The sequence below is a fragment of the Engystomops pustulosus genome, chromosome 8 (assembly GCF_040894005.1).
Source record: "Engystomops pustulosus chromosome 8, aEngPut4.maternal, whole genome shotgun sequence".
In the NCBI taxonomy this organism is placed as follows: domain Eukaryota; kingdom Metazoa; phylum Chordata; class Amphibia; order Anura; family Leptodactylidae; genus Engystomops; species Engystomops pustulosus.
Window position 1 is genome coordinate 96,903,437 of NC_092418.1, and position 26,019 is coordinate 96,929,455.

The 26,019-nt window shown below is 43.0% G+C and overlaps 1 protein-coding gene across 7 annotated transcripts in view; it reads right to left on the minus strand.

The window, feature by feature from the left end:
• The window catches only part of SLC4A10 (solute carrier family 4 member 10), a 164,681-nt gene that overhangs the window by 54,148 nt on the left and 84,514 nt on the right, over positions 1–26,019 (minus strand). For all 7 annotated transcript variants that reach the window (XR_011849456.1, XM_072121877.1, XM_072121876.1 and 4 more), the window contains exon 6: positions 15,458–15,646. Coding sequence is in view for 6 of the 7 variants with exons in the window: in XM_072121877.1 (XP_071977978.1) it covers positions 15,458–15,646 (189 nt within the window). In the remaining variant the exon portion in view is untranslated. The remainder of the gene's footprint in view (positions 1–15,457; positions 15,647–26,019) is intronic.

Consider the following 26,019-nt stretch of genomic DNA (forward strand, 5'->3'; position numbering starts at 1 on the left):
AGGGCATTTCGGCGCGCCTCCGGGAACTTCAGCGCAGCAGCGCCACCTGGTGGACGGCGGAGGAACTGCCTTCATAAATCCCGGCCGGACCCGAATCCACCGCAGAGAACGCGCCGCTGGATCGCGAATGGGCCGGGTAAGTAAATATGCCCCAGTGTCCTATCTGCAGGTCACATGTTATAGAGCAGGAGGAGCTGAGCAGATTGTATGTAGTTTCCTATCTGCAGACAGCATATTATTGAAATGGAGAAGCAGAATAGATTGCGCATAATGTCCTACATGTAGGCAGCATGATATAGAGCAGGAGGAGCTGAATGGATTGTACATAATGGGGCAGATTTACTTACCCGGCCCATTCGCGATCCAGCGGCGCGTTCTCTGCCCTGGATTCGGGTCCAGCCGGGATTTATGAAGGTAGTTCCTCCGCCGTCCACCAGGTGGCGCTGCTGCGCTGGAAAGCATCTGAACGCACCGGAATACACCGAGCTGGACCAGGTGAAGGTAAGCGCTTCCCAAGCGACATATTTTCGTTTTTTAAATGCGGCGGTTTTTCCAAATACGTTAGGTTTTCGTTCGGCCATGCCCCCCGATTTCCGTTGCGCGCATGCCGGCGCCGGTGCGCCACAATCCGATCGCATGCGCCAAAAGCCCGGGGCAATACAGGGGAAATCGGCGCAAATCGGAAATATTCGTGTAACACGTCGGGAAAACGCGAATCGGGCCCTTAGTAAATGACCCCCAATGTCCTATCTGCAGACAGCATGCTATAGAGCAGGAAGAGCTGAATAGAATTCTACATAGTGGTCAATCTACAGGCAGAAAGTTATAGAGCAGGATGAGTTGAGAAGATTGTATATAGTTTCCTATCTGAAGGCAGCATGTTATAGAGCAGGAGAAGCTGAATAGATTTTAAACATGGTCCTATATGCAGGTAACATATTATGTAGCAGGAGGTGTTGAACAAACTGTACATAGTCTCCTATCGGCAGCCAGCATGTTATAGAGCAGGAGGAGCTGAGCAGATTGTAAATATATGAACATATATGTTTGTGCTCTGTAATGTTTTATTTTTATTTGTATACATGTCCTATGATATGTAAAGTGCTGTGGAATATGATGCTGCTATATAAAGATCATTAGTGTCCTATCTGCAGGCAGCATGTTATAGAGCAGGAGGAGCTGAGCAGATTGTACATGGTGTCATATCTACAGGTAGCATGTTATAGAGCAGGAGGAGCTGAGCAGATTGTACATGGTGTCATATCTACAGGTAGCATGTTATAGAGCAGGAGGAGCTGAGCAGATTGTACATGGTGTCATATCTACAAGATTTTAAATTTTGCTGAATCCTATGTTTTCCATGAACTTTTTTTCTGCTACGCGTGGATGGGGTTATGAAAGCCAGTCTCCAGCCTCATCTGCATATTTCTAAGGTAAAGTTTTTGCACAGAAATAGCAGCTGGGAAATAAAGACAAAGGTGGCATGTGTTGGCATAGCCCTATATAACATAGAAGTCAGTTCTGGTAGGTAAATAGTGGTTACAAATTTCCTTTATTGACCTTTACAGAACCTTGAAGGAGCTTTGAAGGAGCCTTGAAAGCAAGCACACATGTATGAGGAATTCTGGGGGTCCCTCTACAGGGCCATCTTCAAACTTAGTGAGTGGTTTGGGTGGGAGCCATGAAATCTGGACCCCCGGCTGCTGCCCAAACCGCCCATATTATAGCCCATATTATAATCCGTTGCTGCTGGAGATGGGAATTTGCTTTGGGTTCTCCAGGACTAATAAGGAGGATAAGAGACACATATTTGTCTTTGTTTTAATGTACCTTTAAGCAATAACGGAAATTTTATGTAAATTCAACCAACTTTACCCTCCTTAAAACGAGCAACCAATCAACATCAGCAATGTTAGGGATCTCAAAAAGATTAGCTCTACAATTGGCTGATTGTTACATATACGGTGAATGGGGGGCACAGTATTCGTCATTAATGAGTCTAAAATATTAATGAAAAAGTTGACTTACACCAGAGAAGAAGACATAAAGCAGAGAACAATATGACTATTCTACTTTATATGATCAATTACGAAGCAGATTGGCAGAATATCTCAAACTATAAAGGATTTAGATATATTCGTATCATAGTTTCCATTAAAGAGGACCTGTCCCCAAGTTTTACCCCACTAAACTACAACCCCCACTCAGGGAGCGTATGAAATTTCCTTTCTAGAATATCCTCTTTTATGTGAATCTCACCCATTTACCTATAAAACATTTTCTCCAAAATCAGGCAAATATGACTCATTTTCTTATGAGATGAGTCAAGTTTAGTGATTGCAGGGGTAGTGTTACTTCAGAACCCTCTTTCTCCTGTTCCATAGTGTCATGTTAAAAATAAGGATTTAATCTTTCAGATGACATTTAGCTTGTGATACAGAACTGGATATCGCGGCAGTTAAACAATAGACGGAAACTGGATCTTTATTTGTAACTTACATTTGCAAATATAGCTGCCTGTATCTCCGGTTCTGTAGCTCCCAAAGCTACAAAGATTTCAGAGCCCAAAGATCATTTATCTTTAAAATGACACAAGCACATTTCTAGGTGCTACAGAACAGAAGATAGGGGTTTTTGTAGTGACACTTCCCCTGCAGCCACTAAACTTGACTCATCTCATGTGAAAATGAGTCAATGAGAAGAGTCATGTTTGTCTGACTTTGTGGAGACTTTTGTTTTTTTTATAAATGAATGGGTGAGGTTTCACATAAATTCTATAAAGGACCTTTCATATGCTACTTGAGAGGACTGGTAAAACCTGCTAATAGGTTCCCTTTAATATGGTCTTCGACATCAGTATATGAAAGATTCCTTTAACACAGAGGTCAAATAAATACCCATGTGACCGACTGTGACCAATGAAGTTTCATATAGAAGTGATATTGACTTTGATTAACAGAAAATGTAATAAAGGTGGACGATATCTACCAATCTGTCTCTGGAGAATGTAACATACAATGTGAACATCTAGTTAGTAACATGCGATACACACATAAGCGATAGTCATCTAGAGTCCAAATGTGCTTTTACACTACCTCAAAGGCCAAGGGGAGGAAGATGAGAGAGGAACAGAGATGAGATGATGAGCCTGTTAGAAACACATACAACAAAGACAGAGTAAAATAAAGAAGGTAACGATGAATGACAAAACACATATACATATTACATACATGACCTTACACCCTCATTTGATGAAAATTTTGGAAAATTTGCAATTTTATGTACAAAAAAAAAACTGGACGGGTCTTCGTATTAGGAGATATAAGATTCGGAGTGAAATCAAGTTGAACCAGTGGGCCCTTATGTATGAGTCTATATCCAAATATTTTAAACCTTCTGGACTTACAATGTTCTCAACATGGGATAATCTTAAAGAAAACCTACCACCAGGATGAAGGATTGTAAACCAAGCGCACTGACATACTGGTGTGTGCCCCCTCTGTCAGAATCTGCTCTTCTTTAAGCTTCCTGGTTTTTACAAAAAAAGGCTTTTAAAATTATTCAAATTAGCCTGAGAGGCTCCAGGCTCCATAGATGTTAAAGGAGCATAGAGCCAATCAGGCTAATTTGCATAATTCTTAAATCCTTTTTTTCTTAAAAACAAGGGCATAAGAATCTAAAAGAAGAGTGGATCCTACCAGAGGGGGCACAAACCAGTATGCCAATGTGCTTGGTTTACAATCCTTCATCCTGGTGGTAAATTTCCTTTAAATAATTGGTCAACAAATTGGCCCATTTTAACTTTCCACTCATGTTATCCGTAGACAAGTGATATGAGATGATCAGGATTGAGAAAAAACCTGATTTTGTGATATTCTTTCAGGAGATGTTAGGTGTATCTCTACTGTCAAGGGGCATGCCAATTAAAGCCAAGTTCTTTACTCTTCCATTTCCTACACTCTTGTGCTATTAATTGGAGTGGAAGGACACATGCTCAACCTGCTGCTACACTCATTAAGGCTTTTTGCCTTTAAAAGGGGAAGAATAGGAGGAGCTGCAGAAGGAGATTATGTAATAGGAGGAGCTGCAGAAGGAGAATATGACTCATCCTGTTCCTCTGCCCTCACCCCTCCCTGTGTCTGTCAGCGAGATGGACTTTGAGAGAAAGAGACACAGTGGGAGACGCCATTAGAACAAACTGAAGAAATGAGAAACAGGAAGCTGTGTATGTATGCAGAGGGCAGCATGGTGAGAACATAGAAAGGGTAAAGCTCTCAAAGGAGGCAAAGTCACAGATACATGCAGAGACATGTGTAATGGAACAGATTTATTCAAAAGTAGCCAACCCCTTTAAGAAGGAAAACAGCAATCACAAGCATTTTGTAGATGGGTCTATGGTCATTATGGATTCACCATGTTTCCCCACTTTGGTAACTCTCCGGTGGTCACCACACAATGCTTACATTTAAAGCAGTGTGTGTGATATCAACATACAAAGATGAATCCAGATTAAGTCTTATGAGACTACTACATAACTACTGCAGTAAACAAGTTAGGCCCTCTCCACAGGATAAGGCTGTGGGGTGATGAGACCCCCATAGATCATGAGAACAGGGGGTCAGATGGGATCTGATGAGTTACCTCCATCTGACCCATCATTGCTCCATGAGATAAATGGAGCGGACAAGTTAGGGGGTCCTATCTTGTTAGGTGGGAAACCCCCCATTAAAGTGGTCCATAACTTTTTGGCAAATTCAACATAAATTAGTAGTTATAAGTGGACCAAAAAAACTGTGTAAAATATTATCTATCTAAAGTGATTCCTCCAACTGGAAATTTTACATTTCTAGCAATATAGACTTCTATAGGAGCTCTATGCAGAGGAGATGAGTCGCAGCAGCTAGGTCTCCACCACCAACACTGAGAGAACTACCTGAGACTTCAGAGATAAGAGCTGCTAAAAATCAAGATTCAAGTCAAGGAACCAGAAACTATAGGACAGAACCAACGGAAAGTTCTCCGGATTTATTGTTGGACTCTTGGGGCTGTGATTGGCTGTCAGGGTTTTGATAAGAAATGACCCTCTTTTAGATTCCATCTCATTGAGGTTAAACTTTTATGGAATCTATAAATGTTCTAAGACGTCTGTATATAAAGCAGCTTCTGTTTTATCCGTAGTAACCAATTACATAAAACTGCTTTTTCCCAATACTGTACATAATATCCGTCACCAATCTCCGATTTATTATTTAATGATTCGCTTGGATGAATTTTCCAATTTGTCCAAGAGTAATGAGATGTAAGACTTCTCTAGAGACAACAATAATCCAATGAGTGATATACTCCAGGGACGGGTTTCATATTATTCCGATCCAGCCCGATAAGATGATTGTCCTCCCCCTAATACCTGGCGGCGGTTCTGCACGGCTTCCCATTGTCTAAGGCCCTGATATTACTATGTGCAGTTTCGGTGTGTTAGGCAGTAGTTGTAATGTGATGGTTTTTGTGATCATGTTGTATACTTTAGGCTTTTATCACAATGCCTAGAGTTGAGCGCACAGGTCTGGATTACTGCAAAACACAATTGCTCGATGAAAGTATATTATCACATAAAATAAGATACATTCATTTATTCTTTGTTGTCTACACGTAACATACTGTAGCTCTTGCAGTCTTTAAAGGAAATCTACCACAAGGATTATAAACCAAGCAGTAGTGGATTATAATATAGGAGGTTGGGTTCGTAGCCTGGGGCCCAAGACTTCAAGGGGGCCCATGGCCACCAAAACCACCCACCAAATTTTTTAGTAAAAAGGACCTTCACCCATGCAGTGTTAATGCTCTCAACACACATGCAAACAAGAGCTCTTTTAGGACCTTTGAAGGTTTGAGTCCAGACAGAAGGGACAAGTCCTCAATTTCCTAATATTTTGTATAATGGTATTTCCAAATTAGAGGTACTCTTTAATGGGGGTCTAGCAGCAGTTTTAACCATACAACACTGTAGACAGTGACATTTACTGGCCCTGGAGATCTGTGAGACCGTACTTTTGTGTAGTTAGTAGAAGCATGGCTGTGATAAATCCATTCATGTTCCAGGATTATAGCTAAACTTGGAGCACTATTCAGTGAGAATCCTGAGCACAGCCACTCCCCTTGCTATGAGTCACTGCTGCAACAGTTTCTGTTTGAATTCTGCACCAGTTCCTCAGGTGGGAGGGTTTGTGCTGTGCTCAGCTCTCACACATCAGTGCAGCAGTATGTTCCAAGTCCAGTTACAATCGTAGAATATGATTTTCAGAATCCTGCTGCAAAGGTATGGTTTCACAGCTCTCCAAGACTGCTACATAACCCCTTTTTATGGTCAACACCGCTGACAGATTTGATTCAAAACTACAGTGCTCAACTTTTTCCTAAACCAGCTATCCTGGTTAAAATAATGGAATATACTGTTATTTTTGATTCCCCAGGTAACAATAGGGTAGTATCTTGCTACCAGTGTTCTTTAGTAATCTATGTATCTGGCAGCAAGTAGTCAATTCAATTATAGCTCAACCAAAGGGGAAAAGCTGCTGAGGTTTTGAGTCCTCCACCAGGACAAGTCGGAAGAATGTTTCCAACTGTAGTTGATTGGGGCAGTTCCAGTATAAAGGGAGTAAAAGGAGTTTTTGCAGATATACCTAGTTAGGGGATCTGAAATACCATTCCCCTCGGTGGGGGTCTGACCAATGACAATGAAAAGAATGGATGTACCTTGTACCCCCAAAATTAAAGGTGTAGCTGGTTGAGAAGATGCAACCCTACTGTTCCCTTCTATGGGATTGCCAAAGAATTGTGATACCTGGGACTGTACCCCGCTATGTCTGTGAAGAGCTGCTCCATTCATTTTGGGATACAAGGGACCTCCCATTCTAATGACTAGTGGGGATCCCAGAGACAGATCCCCTTTTATGTTCGTAGACTGGGTGTTTGACAATAGGTTCTGGAGACAAAGCCACTCTGTATAGCGAAGAAAGAAATGAAAGACTAAAGTAATACATCAGACAAACTACATCTTACTCTGTAGACACATAATATCGGCCAATTATATTTGTGAGACGCACTGGCCGGGATCTAACCATTAATCCTATCACCTGAGGGAGAGGGATTCTCTAACTTACTGAAGGGTAATAAAAATGTGAAAAATGACAACAGCTCCTCGGACGTCTAACGGAGGAGAAGAGATGGAAATCCCTGGAGAGTCTAGTGATTTCCTTGGTTCTATTCTTTCATATCTTTCATTGTTAGTTGTGATGCAGAACGTGTGCAATAATAAGCAGGAATATTGTGATATCTGATCAGATTTCTCATTAATTTGCTTTTACTCTACTGGTGAGTCCTGCTGCTCCGGTGCTAGTTGCTTTGGGTGGAAAAAAACAAGTCCGAAAAACAAACATAATCATAATGTTATACAGTTTTCCCATGATATGATGCATAGGGGATAAAGACGTCTGCCAGTGGTCTGATTGCTGAGCAGAACAGCAGATATATGGGGTTTCTGTTTGTTGGATCGCTACCACTTTGGAGTTCTATAGATGGGTCAGGGGCTGAACATGTATAAGAACATGTATAAGAAAGTTTTCCCTGGTAAGTATCCTAATAGGGTCACCCATACTGATAAACCATTACCTTTTGCCCATCAGAGCCATTAGTCACATGTCCCATCAGAAGCCACTTTCTGTAAGTTCTGTGGACCTCCAGTGGGTCAGGGAGCACCCTGAGCACCCTGCACCCATTACTGAATGCCAACCCCCTCCATGAACACCACTGCCATGTAAGTTCTTTAAAGTGCGTGCCGAGGATGGATAGCATCTGATTGTGGGTCACTTGACCCCCAGCTCCGACGGGAAGAAGAGGAAAGTTTACCAGAGTGAGTACAATGAGTATTGTATGAAAAACTTTGTTATTTGTGCCCAACCCCATTCATTTCTATCCACTAAACTGTGGAAATAACGTGGTGGACATGATCATCCTGCGGCAATACATGAACAGTGGTACGAGGACCCCATTCTTATGATTTGTGGCAGTCAGACCTCCAAGATCTACAAGTTACCAGTGTATGGGAAATTACTTGATTTTACCTTAAAGAGGACCTGTAAAATCGATTTGGGACTCTAAACCAACTTCGGGTCCCTATGGACCTGTGGTTTAGGGTCCCAAATCGACCTTCAAATTTTTACAATGAAAAAAAATTTAAATAATAAACTTAAATACTTACCTAGATGTGAGTACGATGAGGCACTTCGGAACTCACATCAGAAGATCCTACATCGGAGCATCATCTCGCGATGAGGGAAGTGAAGCCGGGACAGTATTGCGGCGCACATGCGTCGTACCTAAGGCTCTTGCGCGGTGAAGCCGTATGATATGCCAGCTCTAGTAGCCGGAACAAGGAGAGTATAAAGTTTTTTTCTTTCACCCAAAAAATCATATAGGTCATTTGGGACACTACAAGGACCTGTGGGTGGTTTAGTGTCCCAAATCACCCTGACAGGTTCCTTTTAGTCCTCAAATCTAAGTGCACATCAGGATACCAGCTGTTACCAATCATGATCTGTGTTCTCAGACTAACAATATTCTTTTATTTTTCACAATTTAATGACTCATTTTTATTCAACTTGTGCATCAGCCTGGTGCCCTGAGAAAGCACACTCCCTCGTCCATCATTGTAATGGCATGATTTAGCGCAGTGACCTGCCGATCAATGTTGCCGTGGGCACTAGGAAGTTTCCTTGCTGCTAATCAACCCTAATGTCGTATCTGAAGAAAATGTCATCGTCTCATTCGGTTTATAATGTGGAGAGAAATCTACAGAATAATAAATGATGGTTCTATGAGAAAGTACCATATATTAAAGTCTACTAGAGATCACCTCTTAAAGAAGCACAACCCCCTATCAATACCTGAGTTCTACCACATATGGTGCTTACTGGATTTTGATGGGAGATTTCTTCTAAAGGCTGTGTTGCTTTGAAAGGGCCAATTGTAATATAATCCTCTCAACCATAAGCAAATTCTCATATTCCCCTATTATTTCCCCAATATGAATTCAAACCCTTCTTATTTTTTTTTTTACATCAAGGGTTAACTTGCATTAATCTAAAGTGTTTTGTTATATACTGTTATCTGTTTATTATTATTATTGTATCTGTATGGACCTGTAGAAAGGGTTAATGAAGACAGAGATATTTCTAACTGTGCATCTCTAACTAAAGAGAAGCCCGTACTTTTCTAGCCATAGAAGAAAAACATATTTGTTTACCAGAAAAGCAGACAGCCTGACCTTTGAATGACAGACGCTGTCTGGAAAGTTGTTTACCACTTTAGAGCATTTGTGCCATAGAATATTATGTGGACTTAATGCAAGGCTATGGGAGAATGCTTTGTCATTGCTTGTGCTGAGAAGATATATAAAAAGAACAGTCCCAGTCCTTAGTGTCTTGCAGTTAGGGAACACTGCTTTGAAGAGAAAACTGCCAGGCTACCTGAGCAACAAGAAGAAGAAGCTGAGACGGGGTGTCACGGGTGCTCCCGTGATCGCTGTCTCGGATCGCGGGTGCACCCGTGTTCCTGCTGCTGCCGCCGGTCCTGTGCCCCGCTCACCTTCCCTGGCTCCCGCGATGTCCTCTCTGGCTCCCGCAGCTTGGCGCACGCGTCCCCGTATCCTAGGGCGCGCGCGCGCCATCACTCTAAGATTTAAAGGGCCAGCGCGCCAATAATTGGCGCTGGCCTGCTGTAAGTTTCTGCCCCTTCCTGTGACCCTTGCCGGATCTTTGAGCCTCACAGCCTAAGAGAAAGCTTCCTTGCGAGTATTCCTGCGTTCCTGTGTCCTCCAGCATTCCTCCCTGCCTTCCTGTGTGTTCCTGCTCCCGAGTCCTATGTTGCCGTGTTACCTGTGTTGCTGTGTTCCTGTGCCTGTGTTCCCATCCCCTTCTGCCTGGACCTCCCGTTGCTGACCCCGGATTGGACTTTACACTGCATCTCTGCCGCCTGCCTTGACCCTGTGCCTGGACCCGACCACCGCGGGCTAGTCGCACCTGTGGAACGACCAGGTGGTATCCTGCCGCAGCAAGTCCAACCCGCTTTGCGGCGGGCTCTGGTGAATACCAGGTGCCACTTAGATTCCGGTCCCGGGTGTTGGCTGGTACCACCTCCCGCGGTGGTCCAGGGGATTCACACACCCCGAATCCTGCCAAATACTCTGTCATAGGCCCTGGGCTCCTAGACCATTTTCCATTGGGGTGTATCCCGCCTTACCATCCCTTCTGAAGAGATGCAACACATGGTGACACCTCGACGCTGTCTGGTGGACACAGCATAGTGTTGGGGTCACCAATTATTTACCAATAAGCCAGTGTTTTTTTTTCTCACTGGCCCCCTTTGAGTCCTGCCCTCTATTGTACCCAACATTTTTGAGTCTTGCTCCATATTACCACCTCACCAAAAACTCTACTAGTATGATAAATGGAGAACATAAGGATTAGAAGTCTGGCCTGGCAACAGTTTATCTACTACAGGAAAAAAGAACAAAGCAAGACAAAATCCAATAAGCCCTCCAAGCCTGCCATTAAGGAAGGGCCAGGAAAATTCCATACGTAGGACATGCATTTTTAGTCAATTCTGCCAAAATCCATGGAGGCATTTCCACAATTTTTATCTGATGTGTATGGACAGGTAAGTATTACCCTATGCTGACTTACTGTCTGTCCTGCTGTAGGGCATTGTAGCACATGCATGATGTTATGTGACCCAGTAGATTCTTATGATACTTATACCCATTAGACACAGGAGATTCACTCCATCAACATTCATATGAAAACCAGACTAAATCACAAATTCTTCATATCTCCCCTTCTTGACGATCAATAAGACAAAACGATTTTCTACCATAATGAACACTTTTAAAGTTATTTGAGATGAAATCTACCAAGAAACAATCCATTCTAATGGCGAGGAGGCTTCTCACAATCTGCAGCTGTTCTAAAAATAAAGCGCATTGTGCCGGAACAGAGCTGTGCTGAAAATGTCAATTTGTCTTTACATTTACATATAAAATCCCAGTTTTTTTCCTACTGAACGCTGGGTAAAAGCTTAAAAGTTATCTTTGAGAACCAATTATAACAAAGCTCTGCAAATGATTTGATTAATAATGTGAACATGTAGTAATACAAGAATTTCACAGTACGACCCTCCTAAAAGCCTGAGAAATGGCTTTTCTGTTTAAAAAAAAAGCTAAAAATATAAACATATGAGGGGAGATTTATCATAAGTCTCTTAAAGCAGAACTGTTCTAGTTGCCCATGGCAACCAATCACAGCTCAGCTTTCATTTTCCCACAGCTGTTTATAAAATTAAAGCTGAGCTCTGATTGGTTTCCATGGGCAACTAGAAGAGTTTTACCTCAGAAACTTGATGATAAATCTCCCCCATGATGAGTATATTCACAATATGTATACGTATAAAGAGTGATCAAATATTAACAACATAACAAGGGTCCAACTGGGACTCTGTGGAAATAATACTGAGACCACCCTAAAGAACATGAACAGATTCACTTTTAATTCCATTGTAATATTTTTGGTATCATCTATAAAGTCTGATACATCACTTGAATTAACCCACAAAAAATAGATTCTATTTCTAGATAATCTATTTGTAGTTTCGGTAAAAATCTTCACAAATCTATTCAGAATTTTTGGGGATTGACTTTGGACGAGCCAATGTTTCTCCAACTGTCCTCGAAATTGTTATATAACCCCTCTAGTCCTCTAAAAAACTGAAACTTTTAATACAAAAGGTCCTAGCTTCATTTGTTTATTTTCACTAGCGTTGTTCATTTTTGTTAGTGTGAGGGTTAAAGAGGACCTGTCACTAGTTTTGGGACCCTAAACCAGTGATTTTCAACCCTTTTTGAGCCGCGGCACACTTTTTATACTTAGAAAATCCTGGGGCACACCACCAACCAAAATAGCACAAAATGACAATAATACAGTCATATTATACATATAGTTAATAATATAGATTCTAAATTTATTTTACTCAGTGTGAAACCTGGGCCTGTTTCGATAAACACAAAAGGGATATCCTGGCAGGAATGGTGGAAAGACACACACGAAGCTCTTCCTCAACAGTTCTCAGTTTCTCCCTGCTTTTAGTATATGGTGCTGATTATTATGTGGCTCATATACTGCAATATAAAGGGGTACAATGAGAAGTACTATGGCCATGAGGCCAGAGTACAAGTGCCAGCTCATATGCTCAGCATGGGCTGGTACTTGTAGTACTCCAGCCTCATGACTATAGTATTTCTCATGTTACATTTCTCATTGTTATATGCAGTATACTGCTGGAGTACTAAAAGTACCAGCTCATATGCTGAGTATTTTGCCAACAGTTCATATACTCAGGCAAAAGCTAATATAGTCAGCATTATTGGTGGGCATTACCTTGGCGGTGGGCAAATGTGAGAGTCTCTCTGCTCTCAGGATGATGCGCCGGCCTCGGTGACGTCATTTTGTCGCACGAGGTTCAAAGCTTGCACATGTGTTATTGTACACGTCTCCTACATTGTAAGAAGCCGTGACTGGGCATCGCTGCGCTTTGCCGGGAAACAAAACACAGGGGGCACCATAGTTTGGGGAAATTTCCCCGCGGCACACCCGACCATGTGTCGCAGCACACTAGTGTACCACGGCACACAGGTTGAAAATCACTGCCCTAAACCAAATACAGCTCTCAGGGTGGGGGCAATGTAAAACAATAAACATATATACTTACCTAGATGTGAGTCTGATGAGACCAGCACTTGTGCAGTGAAGTCAGGTTGGACAACTCCAGCTTCACTGCCACACCGGACAGGTGCGCAGGTTTTGGGACACTACACCACAGATCCATAAGGACCCGTGGGTGGTTTAGTGTCCCGAAATGCTCTGACAGGTTCCCTTTAACTCTATACCTAACTGTAACATAATTATAACTCTAACCCTAATGTTATGCCTAATCCTGACCCCAACTATAACTCTACATATGTAGAAAATGAAGAAAGCGAGATAGGATCTTTTCTTTATATTTATATAAAAAATCAGTGTTTTAGAGGACCACTGGGAGTTATACACCAATTTCCAGAACAAATGGAACAATATCAGTTTGGACCGTTTTTGGAAGTCAATTTCAAAAATAATTGTGTGTTTGAAGCCATGTTTCATTAGGGGCCAAAAAGAAAATTACCTCGATCTATAATGGTCCAGTTCAATCCAAATGATTTCATCTTCATTATGTGGCCTGTCTAGTTTTCTAACATTGGGTAACAAAAACACAGTGGAAGGACATTTTTGGCATCTCTTAGGATTGTTAGCTACCCATGCCAAAGTGAGAGGAGGAAGTAGTATCCTTACAGAAATCAAGAGGACCTTTCATCACTTCCACCAATCCCAGCTTTAGGCATTTGAATAGGCTCATTCCCAAGCAAACAGCATCATAATTTTACTACCCTAGTTCAGACCCATGATGTCTACTGACTGCCATAGTCCAGGGCCAGTCTGTGTACCCTAATTCAGGGCCATGCTGTCTACCCTAGTTCACGGTCAGTCTGTATATCCTAGTTCAGGGTCAGGTTATGTACCCTAGTTCAGGGCCACTCTGTGTACCCTAATTCAGGGCCATGATGTCTACTGTCTTTCTGTACATGCTATTTCAGGGTCAGGCTATCTACCCTACTTCATTACCAGACTGTCTACCCTAGTTCAAGGCCAGTCTGTGTACCCTAGTTCAGGGCCATGCTGTCTACCCTAGTTCAGGGCTAGGCTATCTACCCTAGTTCAGGGCTAGGCTATCTACCCTAGTTAAGGATTAGGTTATCTCCTCTAGTTCAAGGTCAGTCTGTGTACCCTAGTGGACAGCCATGCTATCTACCCTGGTTCAGGTCTGGAGTATCTACTATAGTCATGACCAGTCTGTCTTCCCTGGTTCTGAACCATGCTGTCCACCCTAATTTAGGACCACCAATCTGGCAGAAGAGAAATTACTAAATTAGCATAGTTTTAGGATAGTTTTAGGATTATTACACAATATACTAACTAGGATGTCTATTTTTTTTATGGCAAAAACACTAAAAACATCCTGCGGTGAATATATTTCCAACCTAATTACACAACAGATACAAACAGAAATTTTATGGCTGGAGTATGAGTTAATGCCTTTATTAAATGATAGTATCGTTGTAACCCAGGCCTTTGTATAAAGCCATGGACTGAAGGCTTCAGCCCCACACACAATGAGCTCACTGCATGACAGTATTTGTTTTCCTGTAATCCTGACCATTCTTTATGTAGTTACCGCCGCAATTTATTCTTATTTTAAAATCAATCATATGGGGCACATGACTAATCCCAGCTGATGTGATAGGGCATCTGCAGCTCTGTATGTGCACCATAAAGTGTCTAAAACATATGATCTGGGGGGCATATATAGAAACAGGCAGGTGGGTGGACTACTCTATTTAATAGCACTGTTGTGAAATTTTGGCTGTTTAAGTTGACAGATCCTGATTTTTTGTCTGACAGCTCCAATGTTATTAATCCTTACTAAAAACCGTTAAGAATCAGCTTCCCCAAAAAAGGGGGGGGGAAACCTTATCATGCAACTGAAATTGAAGCAGGTGGCCGTACATTGATGTGGGGACATTGTTATTGCACGTTAATGCCATTTAACTGGCTAAACCCTGCGTTCCGGCACTAGCATGACATCATTGGGGGCAACAATCTTCATTAAAATCGCGGCATACAGCACTATTGGCATGTTAGTGCCGGTCGGTCCACGCCAGGGGGAATTTTTATGCTTCTGGTGACTTTGTCCCCTATAAATTCCATTATATAGGGCAAATCTCCATTCACTACCGGGGCCAGAAACCAACAAAGCTCAGCCATGACTTCTTTAAACTCATATCCATAAATGCTGTGTGAACCTGACCTCAGGTTTTGATGACCAAGCCTATGTTCTCGAAGGTCCCCTTAGACAGGCACGCTTCACCAAGCCAAGTGTGTATGTGCTCTCAATCGAGAGAGAGGATTAAGATGTTAGCACACACCTTCTCGAGAACAAATAATTGAGTGAAATTCAACATACCATCCCACAGGAAAGACAGGTCTATAACATATAGTTTAGATGGTCAACCCATGCCATTAAAATAAATGGGTGTGGATAATATTCATCTAAAGTGTTTGATCAGCTTAACTACAAGTCGTTGGAAAGGATATGCCGTCAGTGACCACACATAGCACACAGTAGCCATAATTATGTGCCATCCATTCAGTTAACTATAGAAAAATACACATAACACAGACATCACCTGAGCAAATATTCTAAATTATTGACTATAATCGATCACTAAAAATCCAAAAAACATAAAATTTGGACTTACCATTTTTGTCCATGGAGTGCGGCTCTGACTGTTTCTTGCCAATGTCTGCAAAAGAGCGCACTATTGGGATTCTGTTGCTGAGCTTCTTTTGGTTTTGGTGATAGTGCTTTTTCAGGAGAGCTTCATGAACTCTGTGACGGACATCTTCACTGAGCTGTCCAGATGCAACTTGCTGATCCAGAATCATATCTGATTGAGAAAAAGTGATTGGGTTATTATCTAGTGAAATCGCGCCACGTAAAAAGCAATTTGGAATTCAAAATATAAGAGCCATGAGACATCATCTAAAAATTTTTGTTGAGCTTATTAAAAATTAAATTATAGTTAAAATTAAACTTTAAGAAATGTAACTTATGGTCAACTGATATCATGAAATATATAAACCAATATTTTATAGCTACCATTAAAGGAAACCTACCACAAAGAATCTACTATCAAAGGTAGATCTGATGGTACATCCCTTCTGCCTCTGCCCTAATCTACAATTTAATAATCCTGGAACCTAATTGAACTTGTTAAAAAACTTAATTTTAGTAATACGTAAATTTGTGATTTAACTGCCGAGGCTACTCAGGCGTGTACTTTCCTGGCCGGGCACTGGGAGCTAAGGCTACTCCACGCCCCAATAGCCTCTGCAGTTAATTTACATATTACTAAAATAAAGTTTTTTCTAAAAATTAGGATACGTTCCAAGATTATTAAATTACAAATTAGGGCAGAGCCGGGCAGGAGGAATCTACCGATCAGATCAGATCTTCTGATTCCTCAAGGTAGGTTTCCTTTAACTTATCAGTGACCACCTATAAAATGAAGAGAAAACCCATTTCAAAGAGATGATTTTAGTACAGAATTAAGTTAACAACGATCATTATAGATGACCGTCAACACTGTCAAACTCTGAAAAGAAGTTGACTGTGTTTACAATTTTGGCAGATATTCATCAGTTTATGGACAATCTTTTAGTGAAAAAATGTCCCAAGAATTTACCCAGAATGATTGTTTGTTCTTTATCTGGTGTTGATCAACATGTATGATCAGTTTAGATAACTTATAGGGGCAATGAGAACTAAAGCTTCAACTACTAAAATGTCATTCGGCAACCCAAGGGTTGTTCAACCATAAATTTCTTTCTTATCTTCATGGCCACCTTCAGAGTTGAAATGCACAGAGAGGACTCTAAAAAACATATTTGGTTCCCCGTGGCCTACAGCATCGGCTGAGTTGGTCGGAGGATTAGAATAGTATATTCAGTATCCTAATCAAACATGTAGGATTACAGCAAGTTCACAAAGAGAATTGGGAGTGCCAAAATCTTTCTACCATTGAAATCAACAAGACTGCAAAGTTTTTTATGTGAATGTAGTATTGCTGATGGAAATAGAGATGCCGCATACCCAATACTCCCGACAGATTCCGGCCACTCGGAATGGAGGCCATGTCTGTCCCTAATGTACGTGTTACTCTTATGGAATCCACAACACCACTATCTCTGTCACTCATTATACGGCCAGAGTAGTAATGATGTTATAAAGTTTCTAGAACAGTGATTGTCACTTGCCTACTGTTTGAGAACAGTGAACATGGACCTGAGCGAGAATCCAAGGCCCAAAGAACTTTACTTCTTGCTGATAGCATAAGTATCCTGGATTTTAGGCCCAGGCTTTTAAGGTAAAATATTAATAAATATGTTATTTGTCTACATATGTAAATAGGATGTGGGTGGTGGTGCTAAAATTACAGCTACAAAACCTTATTTTCACAATGGCTTCTCATGCTCTGAGCCTACAGTCTAGCATAGTCAATGATTTCATCCTTTGTAAGCCAAATACATTAACGCAGGTAAATGTGTGATGTTCCCTCTAATCCTGGCAATCCGATGCATCACCATTCTGAGTCACTAGAAAGAAAATAGATGCATGAATTTCATTTTAAAAATAGTATCTTCGACACTATCATCTTTTATCACCATTTATATCATGAAGGATGAAGGAGGACTGCACTGGCCTCATATTCTCAATTGTATCTCTGCTGTTGGTGGTCCACCAATGGACTGCGGTTGGCAAGTTTAGGTGCTTAAAATAGGTTCCTTGCTTTCTTAAGGGGCCATCAATATCTGATCAGTGAGAAAGTGATCTGCTGTACTGACTTCAAAATCATAGAGCAAGTGACCCAAAGATCTCCGTGGTAGTTGAAAGCCATAACTACAGCCAAGGCTCCCAATGAATTGCATCTTCCCAAGAAGATGGGGTCAGGTGTTTGGGTGCATCTCACGCATCCCATATTGCATATTGTAGGATTTGCGGCTGTGCAGCTGATTTCCACCTGACCAATCACAGCCATGACTAGTAAGTAGGGGCGTCAATTTGCCAGATTCCAATCCCTGCAATATGTCCGAGTCGCGAGGGACGAACCTCAGACCCAAGTCCAGATATGCTCATCTCTACTAGAGACCCTAACTGAAGAGGTCTTGTCCTCAATTTCATACCTTCATTAGCTACAACAGCTTTAATTTGTAGTGTAACTTCACTACGGACCACCAATATTTTCCTGGCAACGCAACCTCTGTTTTGGGAAAATTCCTGCAGGTTCAGAAGATGAAGTCAGTCAATCAACTGCCAGGGTGTATGGATTTAAATAGCAAATTTGACCTTACTAATGATATTTTATATGTATGCATTACTTTGAGAGAAAATGTGATACTCAAGCAATAAAAAAGCTAAAAAAAAAGCTATAGCTGTAAAAAAAAAATGTTTTTTTAATTTCTGTCTTGAGACAAAAAAGGACAAGTCCGAGGCAATGCATAATTAGGGTGAGGAGAAGCGCCGAGCCAGCCACAGGAGCAACAGAGACTCATTATCATAATTTAATAATTGTTTTCTCAGCAAAATCACTCGGTTCAGGGATTAAACAAGATATGTCTCTGCATCATTGTAGCTACAGCATTCTCAAGGTTTGGTTCTTAATGCATAGAAGCAAATCGTAGATTTCCTTTAAAGCTCCTGCATATGCTTCAGCCTGAAGAGCTTTCTACTCTATGTAGTGAACTGTTCTGCAGCCCCTCCTCTCTTATGCTGTAAATATCCAACCAAAATTCTGATTCAGATTCTTCTTGTCAGGGGGTTGTTAGAGGCTGTGGAGAAGCACAGTGCAGAGAGCAGAAAGCTCTTCAGGTTTAAAGACCTGCCCAGATCTCCCACAAGAGCTGCAGAGCTGGATTAAAACTTCTCACAGTCCTATCACTACTTACAAAATACACAACGGTACTGCAGATACCTAACACTGTCTGCAACTTTGTATGGCAAACACTGCTGCCAGGCTCCCTTTAATCCACCCAAGTAACATTAACAGCCTTTAAAAATATCAGCACTGGATTTCTACTCACTAGAGAGCTACTGTCCTGGAATAACCGAGACACATGGCAACCCAACCCTAGTTAATCCAGACTTGGCCATAACATTGCAGTCAAGCCATGTTTTCCTGGTATAGATAATAAGCATGTCTTATAATGTGGATAATCAAACGGGATCACTGGTAAAACTTGGCTTTGGTAAAGTTATTCCAACAGGTAAATGAAAATAATTTTAAATATATAGAAAAAATATAAATATATATATTTTAAAATTTCGTTTGCCTAATGCTAAGACTAGTATTTTGATCCATGGTATTAAATATGGAGATTAAAGAAAAACCCTGTTACATGTCAACAGAGAACCTGAGCGCAGATTACATAACATGTGTTGTTCCACCGAGGGGTTGATTTAGGAGCCAATCAGTTTCCAGTGATCTTATATGAAAGCCTCTGCCTACAGTGTATTTCATTCCACTAATCTCCTTCCAGCAAATTCACAATGTTTCATTTATTAAAACCTTGAATAATTGTAAAATATCCAAGCCGCATTTAAAACACACAGTGGCTGTTTTGGCACAGAAAGCTTAATCGCAATTAACTCTTAATTAGAAATAAAGAATGAGCCACAAAGCTGGAAACAGGAATTTCTGACATTCTGCATCATCAAATTTATGCAAAACAAAGTCATAAACAAAAGAAATATCTGTATTTTTTATTTATTCTAAATGGGACACTAAGGATTCTTACTGTCAATCACTGTGGGTGGGCGGAGTAATAGGGACTCTTACTGTCAATCACTGTTTGTGGGCGAGGTAATCAGGACTCTGAATATCAATCACTGTTAACAGTGAGTCCTGATTACTCCACCTACACACAGTGATTGGCAGTGAGAGTCTTAATTACTCCACCTACACACAGTGATTGGCAGTGAGAGTCTTGATTACTCCACCTACACACAGTGGTTGGTAGTGAGAGTCTTGATTACTCCGACCACACACAGTGATTGGTAGTGAGAGTCCTGATTACTCCGACCACACACAGTGATTGGTAGTGAGAGTCCTGATTACTCCACCCACACACACTGATAGTCAGAGTCGTTCATGAATCTGGCTTCCCCACTGTACTGCACCGACAGAGTGACCAACTTTTTTTGGTGCACCATTAACATGGGGCATGTGACACACTTCTGTCAGACTTTGCATGTTAAAGGGATCCTACCACCACGATTCTACCTATAAAGGTAGAACGGGTGGTAGGTGGATGTATGGGACGTGAGGATAGCCCTTTTTAGAGCTAATCCTCACGTCCCCGCTATCTTTTTAAAATCTTTATTGCCCTAATATGTAATTTTGCGCAGTAGCTCCGGCTTTGGAGCAGTGACCGCGCAGCCGCAGTCCGTCTGAGCACCAGAAACGCCCCCTAATTTGTGTCACATGATGCCTAGTGCAGCTGTGCTACAAAAGGGTCGCGCAGACACAATAGCCGTGTGGACACTTCTTAAATAACAAGCAGTTTGCACCTAAAAGAATGTGCAAAGTCGAAAGGAAAACTGGCGCAAAGCCCTTAGTAAATGTGCCCCAATGATCTGTGTATACAAGGATACTGGTATATAAGGATAGAGACCAATCACTGTGTGTACACTTTCTTTTTATAATTTACATAATCTTTCTGTTGCAGATTTTGATGAAAATAGATGAAAAAGTGCAGGTTTTTCCTTTGACTAAAATCTAATTATACCATAAATCAAAGTGTTGTCTCATTCGATCCGATTCTCCTAACTATAAAGCTTTCCCGATTACAGACTCCAAACTTTGATCATGATGAAAAAGGTGTATTTCTGGCTTATTAATAATGAATTGTTTCCATGGAGATATGGTAAGAAATAATGGGACAAATTTATCAAAAATATCTTAAAGTAAGACTATACTGCACAAGATTTATCACAGTGGTGGTCATTTACCGAATTTTTTCATTTTGCGCCGATTTTCCCTGTATTGCCCTGGCATTTCGGCGCACGCGATCGGATTGTGGCGCATCGGTGCCGGCATGCACGTGACGGAAATCGGGGGGCGTGGCCGTAAAAAAACCCGATGGATTCGGAAAAACCGCTGCATTTAAAACTAAAAACTGTCGCTCGACATGCGCTTAGCTTCACCCACGATGGCTCGGTGCACCTCAGTGCATTCCGATGCTCTTCAGTGCAGCAGCGACACCTGGTGGACGTCGGAGGAACTGCCTTAGTGAATCCCGGCCGGACCCGAATCCACCGCAGAGAACGCGCCGCTGGATCGCGAATGGACTAGGTAAGTAAATCTGCCCCAGTTTCTGATGTTTGATGATAAATATGGAGTAGTATAAAGAAAAGCCCGGTCATACTTTACATCTTTCTTTAGTTGACGTGTTAATGTAATTTTTCCGGTCGCACTGACCATCCCCTGCTAAGCCATGCTCCTTTTTGGAGGTGTTGTACTTTTCGATAAAGTATCTGAACCCCAATGTAGTGTAGACTGTTTTTTGGTGTCAGAATTGTGTTGCAAACCGATTGACAACTCTGCCCCATTATCTTGGCAGTAACTTTCAATATTAATTTGATGTTATCTTTAATTTAATCAACCTACCAGTATGTTTTGGAGTGTGGGAGGAAACCGGTGGACCTGGAGGAAATCCACACTAACACGGAGAGAACATACAGATAAATTACCTCTCTCATGTATTCTTTGGGTCAGTATGACCATGATGATACCATATATATATATATGATACCCCTGAGGAAGCCACACTTGAGGCGGAACGCGTGGGGCGCTGCATCTCCCCCTCATCGAACTTGGTGATATCACTTTATTTACTTACATTGACAGATCGCTGTACTGTGCTTTCTTTGGATATGTGCATTGAATATTGATCCCGGGACTCTTGTTGCACCTTATTTAGCACGGGCTACAAATGTTTACAGCCAGCCAATGTTTACAATATATCTTTTCATTTTCATGAGACACCAAGCAGAGATTTACCTAGACTTGTAAATAGAGGGGGAGTTAGCTCAGAGCATGTCATCATCATGCACTGCATACAACACAACATCTGTTTGTGCTGTTTTTAAGTGTTTTTAAATGTCAGTGTTTCTGTGTATAATAAATTTTTGCATTATTCTAAATAGTTTTGATTCTAGCCATTTTTCACATCCAACTTTTCTACTTAAAATATACATGTATTGGGATGTGAGGCATCTAGAGTTGCCTAATTCTACATAGACCATATATATATATATATATATTTATATATATACACTCACCGGCCACTTTATTAGGTACACCTGTCCAACTGCTCGTTAACACTTAATTTCTAATCAGCCAATCACATGGAGGCAACTCAGTGCATTTAGGCATGTAGACATGGTCAAGACAATCTCCTGCAGTTCAAACCGAGCATCAGTATGGGGAAGAAAGGTGATTTGAGGCCTTTGAACGTGGCATGGTTGTTGGTGCCAGAAGGGCTGGTCTGAGTATTTCAGAAACTGCTGATCTACTGGGATTTTCACGCACAACCATCTCTAGGGTTTACAGAGAATGGTCCGAAAAAGAAAAAACATCCAGTGAGCGGCAGTTCTGTGGGCGGAAATGCCTTGTTGATGCCAGAGGTCAGAGGAGAATGGGCAGACTGGTTCGAGCTGATAGAAAGGCAACAGTGACTCAAATCGCCTCCCGTTACAACCAAGGTAGGCAGAAGAGCATCTCTGAATGCACAGTATGTCGAACTTTGAGGCAGATGGGCTACAGCAGCAGAAGACCACACCGGGTGCCACTCCTTTCAGCTAAGAACAGGACACTGAGGCTACAATTTGCACAAGCTCATCGAAATTGGACAGTAGAAGATTGGAAAAACGTTGCCTGGTCTGATGAGTCTCAATTTCTGCTGCGACATTCGGATGGTAGGGTCAGAATTTGGCGTCAACAACATGAAAGCATGGATCCATCCTGCCTTGTATCAACGGTTCAGGCTGGTGGTGGTGGTGTCATGGTGTGGGGAATATTTTCTTGGCACTCTTTGGGCCTCTTGGTACCAATTGAGCATCGTTGCAACGCCACAGCCTACCTGAGTATTGTTGCTGACCATGTCCATCCCTTTATGAGCACAATGTACCCAACATCTGATGGCTACTTTCAGCAGGATAATGCGCCATGTCATAAAGCTGGAATCATCTCAGACTGGTTTCTTGAACATGACAATGAGGTCACTGGACACAAATGGCCTCCACAGTCACCAGATCTCAATCCAATAGAGCATCTTTGGGATGTGGTGGAATGGGAGATTCACATCATGGATGTGCAGCCGACAAATCTGCGGCAACTGTGTGATGCCATCATGTCAATATGGACCAAAATCTCTGAGGAGCTTCCAGCACCTTGTTGTATCTATGCCACGAAGAATTGAGGCAGTTCTGAAGGCAAAAGGGGGCCCAACCCGTTACTAGCATGGTGTACCTAATAAAGTGGCCGGTGAGTGTATATAGTTTTATTATGTTTTCAAAAATTAAAAACATTTCTCCGAAATAAATTCTGATCATTTTGCTCATCTCTGACACCAATACCGTATTTTCTGGACTATAAGACGCACTTTTTAGCAAGAAAAAATCTTGCTAAAAAGTGGCTGCGTCTTATAGACCGGAGGTCAGGAGTATCCAGCACTGCCAGACCCCCCTGACCGCTGTAATGGAGATCAGGCGATGCCCTGATATAGAGCTGCACCCGATCTCCCAGATAGGAGCTTCCCTACTGCTCTCTTCCTACAGGACCTGCGGTGATGTCAGAATCATGTGACTGATCACATGCTTCTTACATCACCACAGGTCTGATACTGCCATGCTGTGCTGGGACAGGGTAACAAGAAGGGAAATGGGGGAAGTATGTGTGTGTATGTACAGGCCCAGCGCCAGCACCCGGCTAACCCGGGCAAGTGCCGGGGCCCCGGAGTACTGGAGGGGCCCACTCGGGCCCCCAGATCAATTTTGCCAGTGTCGGGCGTCTCTCATAGCGATCTGTGTCTTCCGGACACAGATCGCTATGAGAACATTTGCAGTCACTCACTGCTTTCCCCGGCAGGAGCTGCTGCATCGGAGGCTGAAGGACCTGCGATGACGTCATGGTCACATGACCTGCCGGGGAGAGCAGTGACCACACAGAGAGACCTGCATCAGTGAGGTGAGGGGGGAGACATGGGGGGCAGTGTGTATACAGGGGGAGAGGGTAGCAGTGTGTATACAGGGGGAGGAGGGGGGTCAGTGTGTACACAGAGGGAGAGGGTAGCAGTGTGTATACAGGGGGAGGAGGGGGGTCAGTGTGTACACAGAGGGAGAGGGTAGCAGTGTGTATACAGGGGGAGGAGGGGGGTCAGTGTGTACACAGAGGGAGAGGGTAGCAGTGTGTATACAGAGGGAGAGGGTAGCAGTGTGTATACAGAGGGAGAGGGTAGCAGTGTGTATACAGGAGGAGGAGGGGAGGCAGTGTGTAAACAGAGGGAGAGGGTAGCAGTGTGTATACAGAGGGAGAGGGTAGCAGTGTGTATACAGAGGGAGAGGGTAGCAGTGTGTATACAGAGGGAGAGGGTAGCAGTGTGTATACAGGGGGAGGAGGGGGGGCAGTGTGTATACAGAGGGAGAGGGTAGCAGTGTGTATACAGGGGGAGGAGGGGGGGCAGTGTGTATACAGAGGGAGAGGGTAGCAGTGTGTATACAGAGGGAGAGGGTAGCAGTGTGTATACAGAGGGAGAGGGTAGCAGTGTGTATACAGGGGGAGAGGGTAGCAGTGTGTATACAGGGGGCAGGGGGGGGGCGTGTGTGTACAGAGGGAGAGGGTAGCAGTGTGTATACAGAGGGAGAGGGTAGCAGTGTGTATACAGAGGGAGAGGGTAGCAGTGTGTATACAGAGGGAGAGGGTAGCAGTGTGTATACAGAGGGAGAGGGTAGCAGTGTGTATACAGAGGGAGAGGGTAGCAGTGTGTATACAGAGGGAGAGGGTAGCAGTGTGTATACAGAGGGAGAGGGTAGCAGTGTGTATACAGGGGGAGGAGGGTAGCAGTGTGTATTCAGAGGGAGAGGGTAGCAGTGTGTATACAGGGGGAGAGGGTAGCAGTGTGTATACAGGGGGAGGAGGGGGGGCAGTGTGTATACAGGAGGAGGGTGGCAGTGTGTGTACAGAGGGAGAGGGTAGCAGTGTGTATACAGGGAGAGGGTAGCAGTGTGTATACAGAGGGAGAGGGTAGCAGTGTGTATACAGAGGGAGAGGGTAGCAGTGTGTATACAGAGGGAGAGGGTAGCAGTGTGTATACAGGGGGAGGAGGGTAGCAGTGTGTATTCAGAGGGAGAGGGTAGCAGTGTGTATACAGGGGGAGAGGGTAGCAGTGTGTATACAGGGGGAGGAGGGGGGCAGTGTGTGTACAGGAGGAGGGTGGCAGTGTGTGTACAGAGGGAGAGGGTAGCAGTGTGTATACAGGGAGAGGGTAGCAGTGTGTATACAGGGGGAGAGGGTAGCAGTGTGTATACAGGGGGAGGAGGGGGGGCAGTGTGTATACAGGAGGAGGGTGGCAGTGTGTGTACAGAGGGAGAGGGTAGCAGTGTGTATACAGGGAGAGGGTAGCAGTGTGTATACAGAGGGAGAGGGTAGCAGTGTGTATACAGAGGGAGAGGGTAGCAGTGTGTATACAGAGGGAGAGGGTAGCAGTGTGTATACAGAGGGAGAGGGTAGCAGTGTGTATACAGGGGGAGAGGGTAGCAGTGTGTATACAGGGGGAGAGGGTAGCAGTGTGTATACAGAGGGAGAGGGTAGCAGTGTGTATACAGAGGGAGAGGGTAGCAGTGTGTATACAGAGGGAGAGGGTAGCAGTGTGGATACAGAGGGAGAGGGTAGCAGTGTGTATACAGAGGGAGAGGGTAGCAGTGTGGATACAGAGGGAGAGGGTAGCAGTGTGTATACAGAGGGAGAGGGTAGCAGTGTGTATACAGAGGGAGAGGGTAGCAGTGTGTATACAGAGGGAGAGGGTAGCAGTGTGTATACAGAGAGAGAGGGTAGCAGTGTGTATACAGAGGGAGAGGGTAGCAGTGTGTATACAGGGGGAGGAGGGTAGCAGTGTGTATACAGGGGGAGGAGGGGGGCAGTGTGTATACAGGAGGAGGGGGGCAGTGTGTATACAGAGGGAGAGGGTAGCAGTGTGTATACAG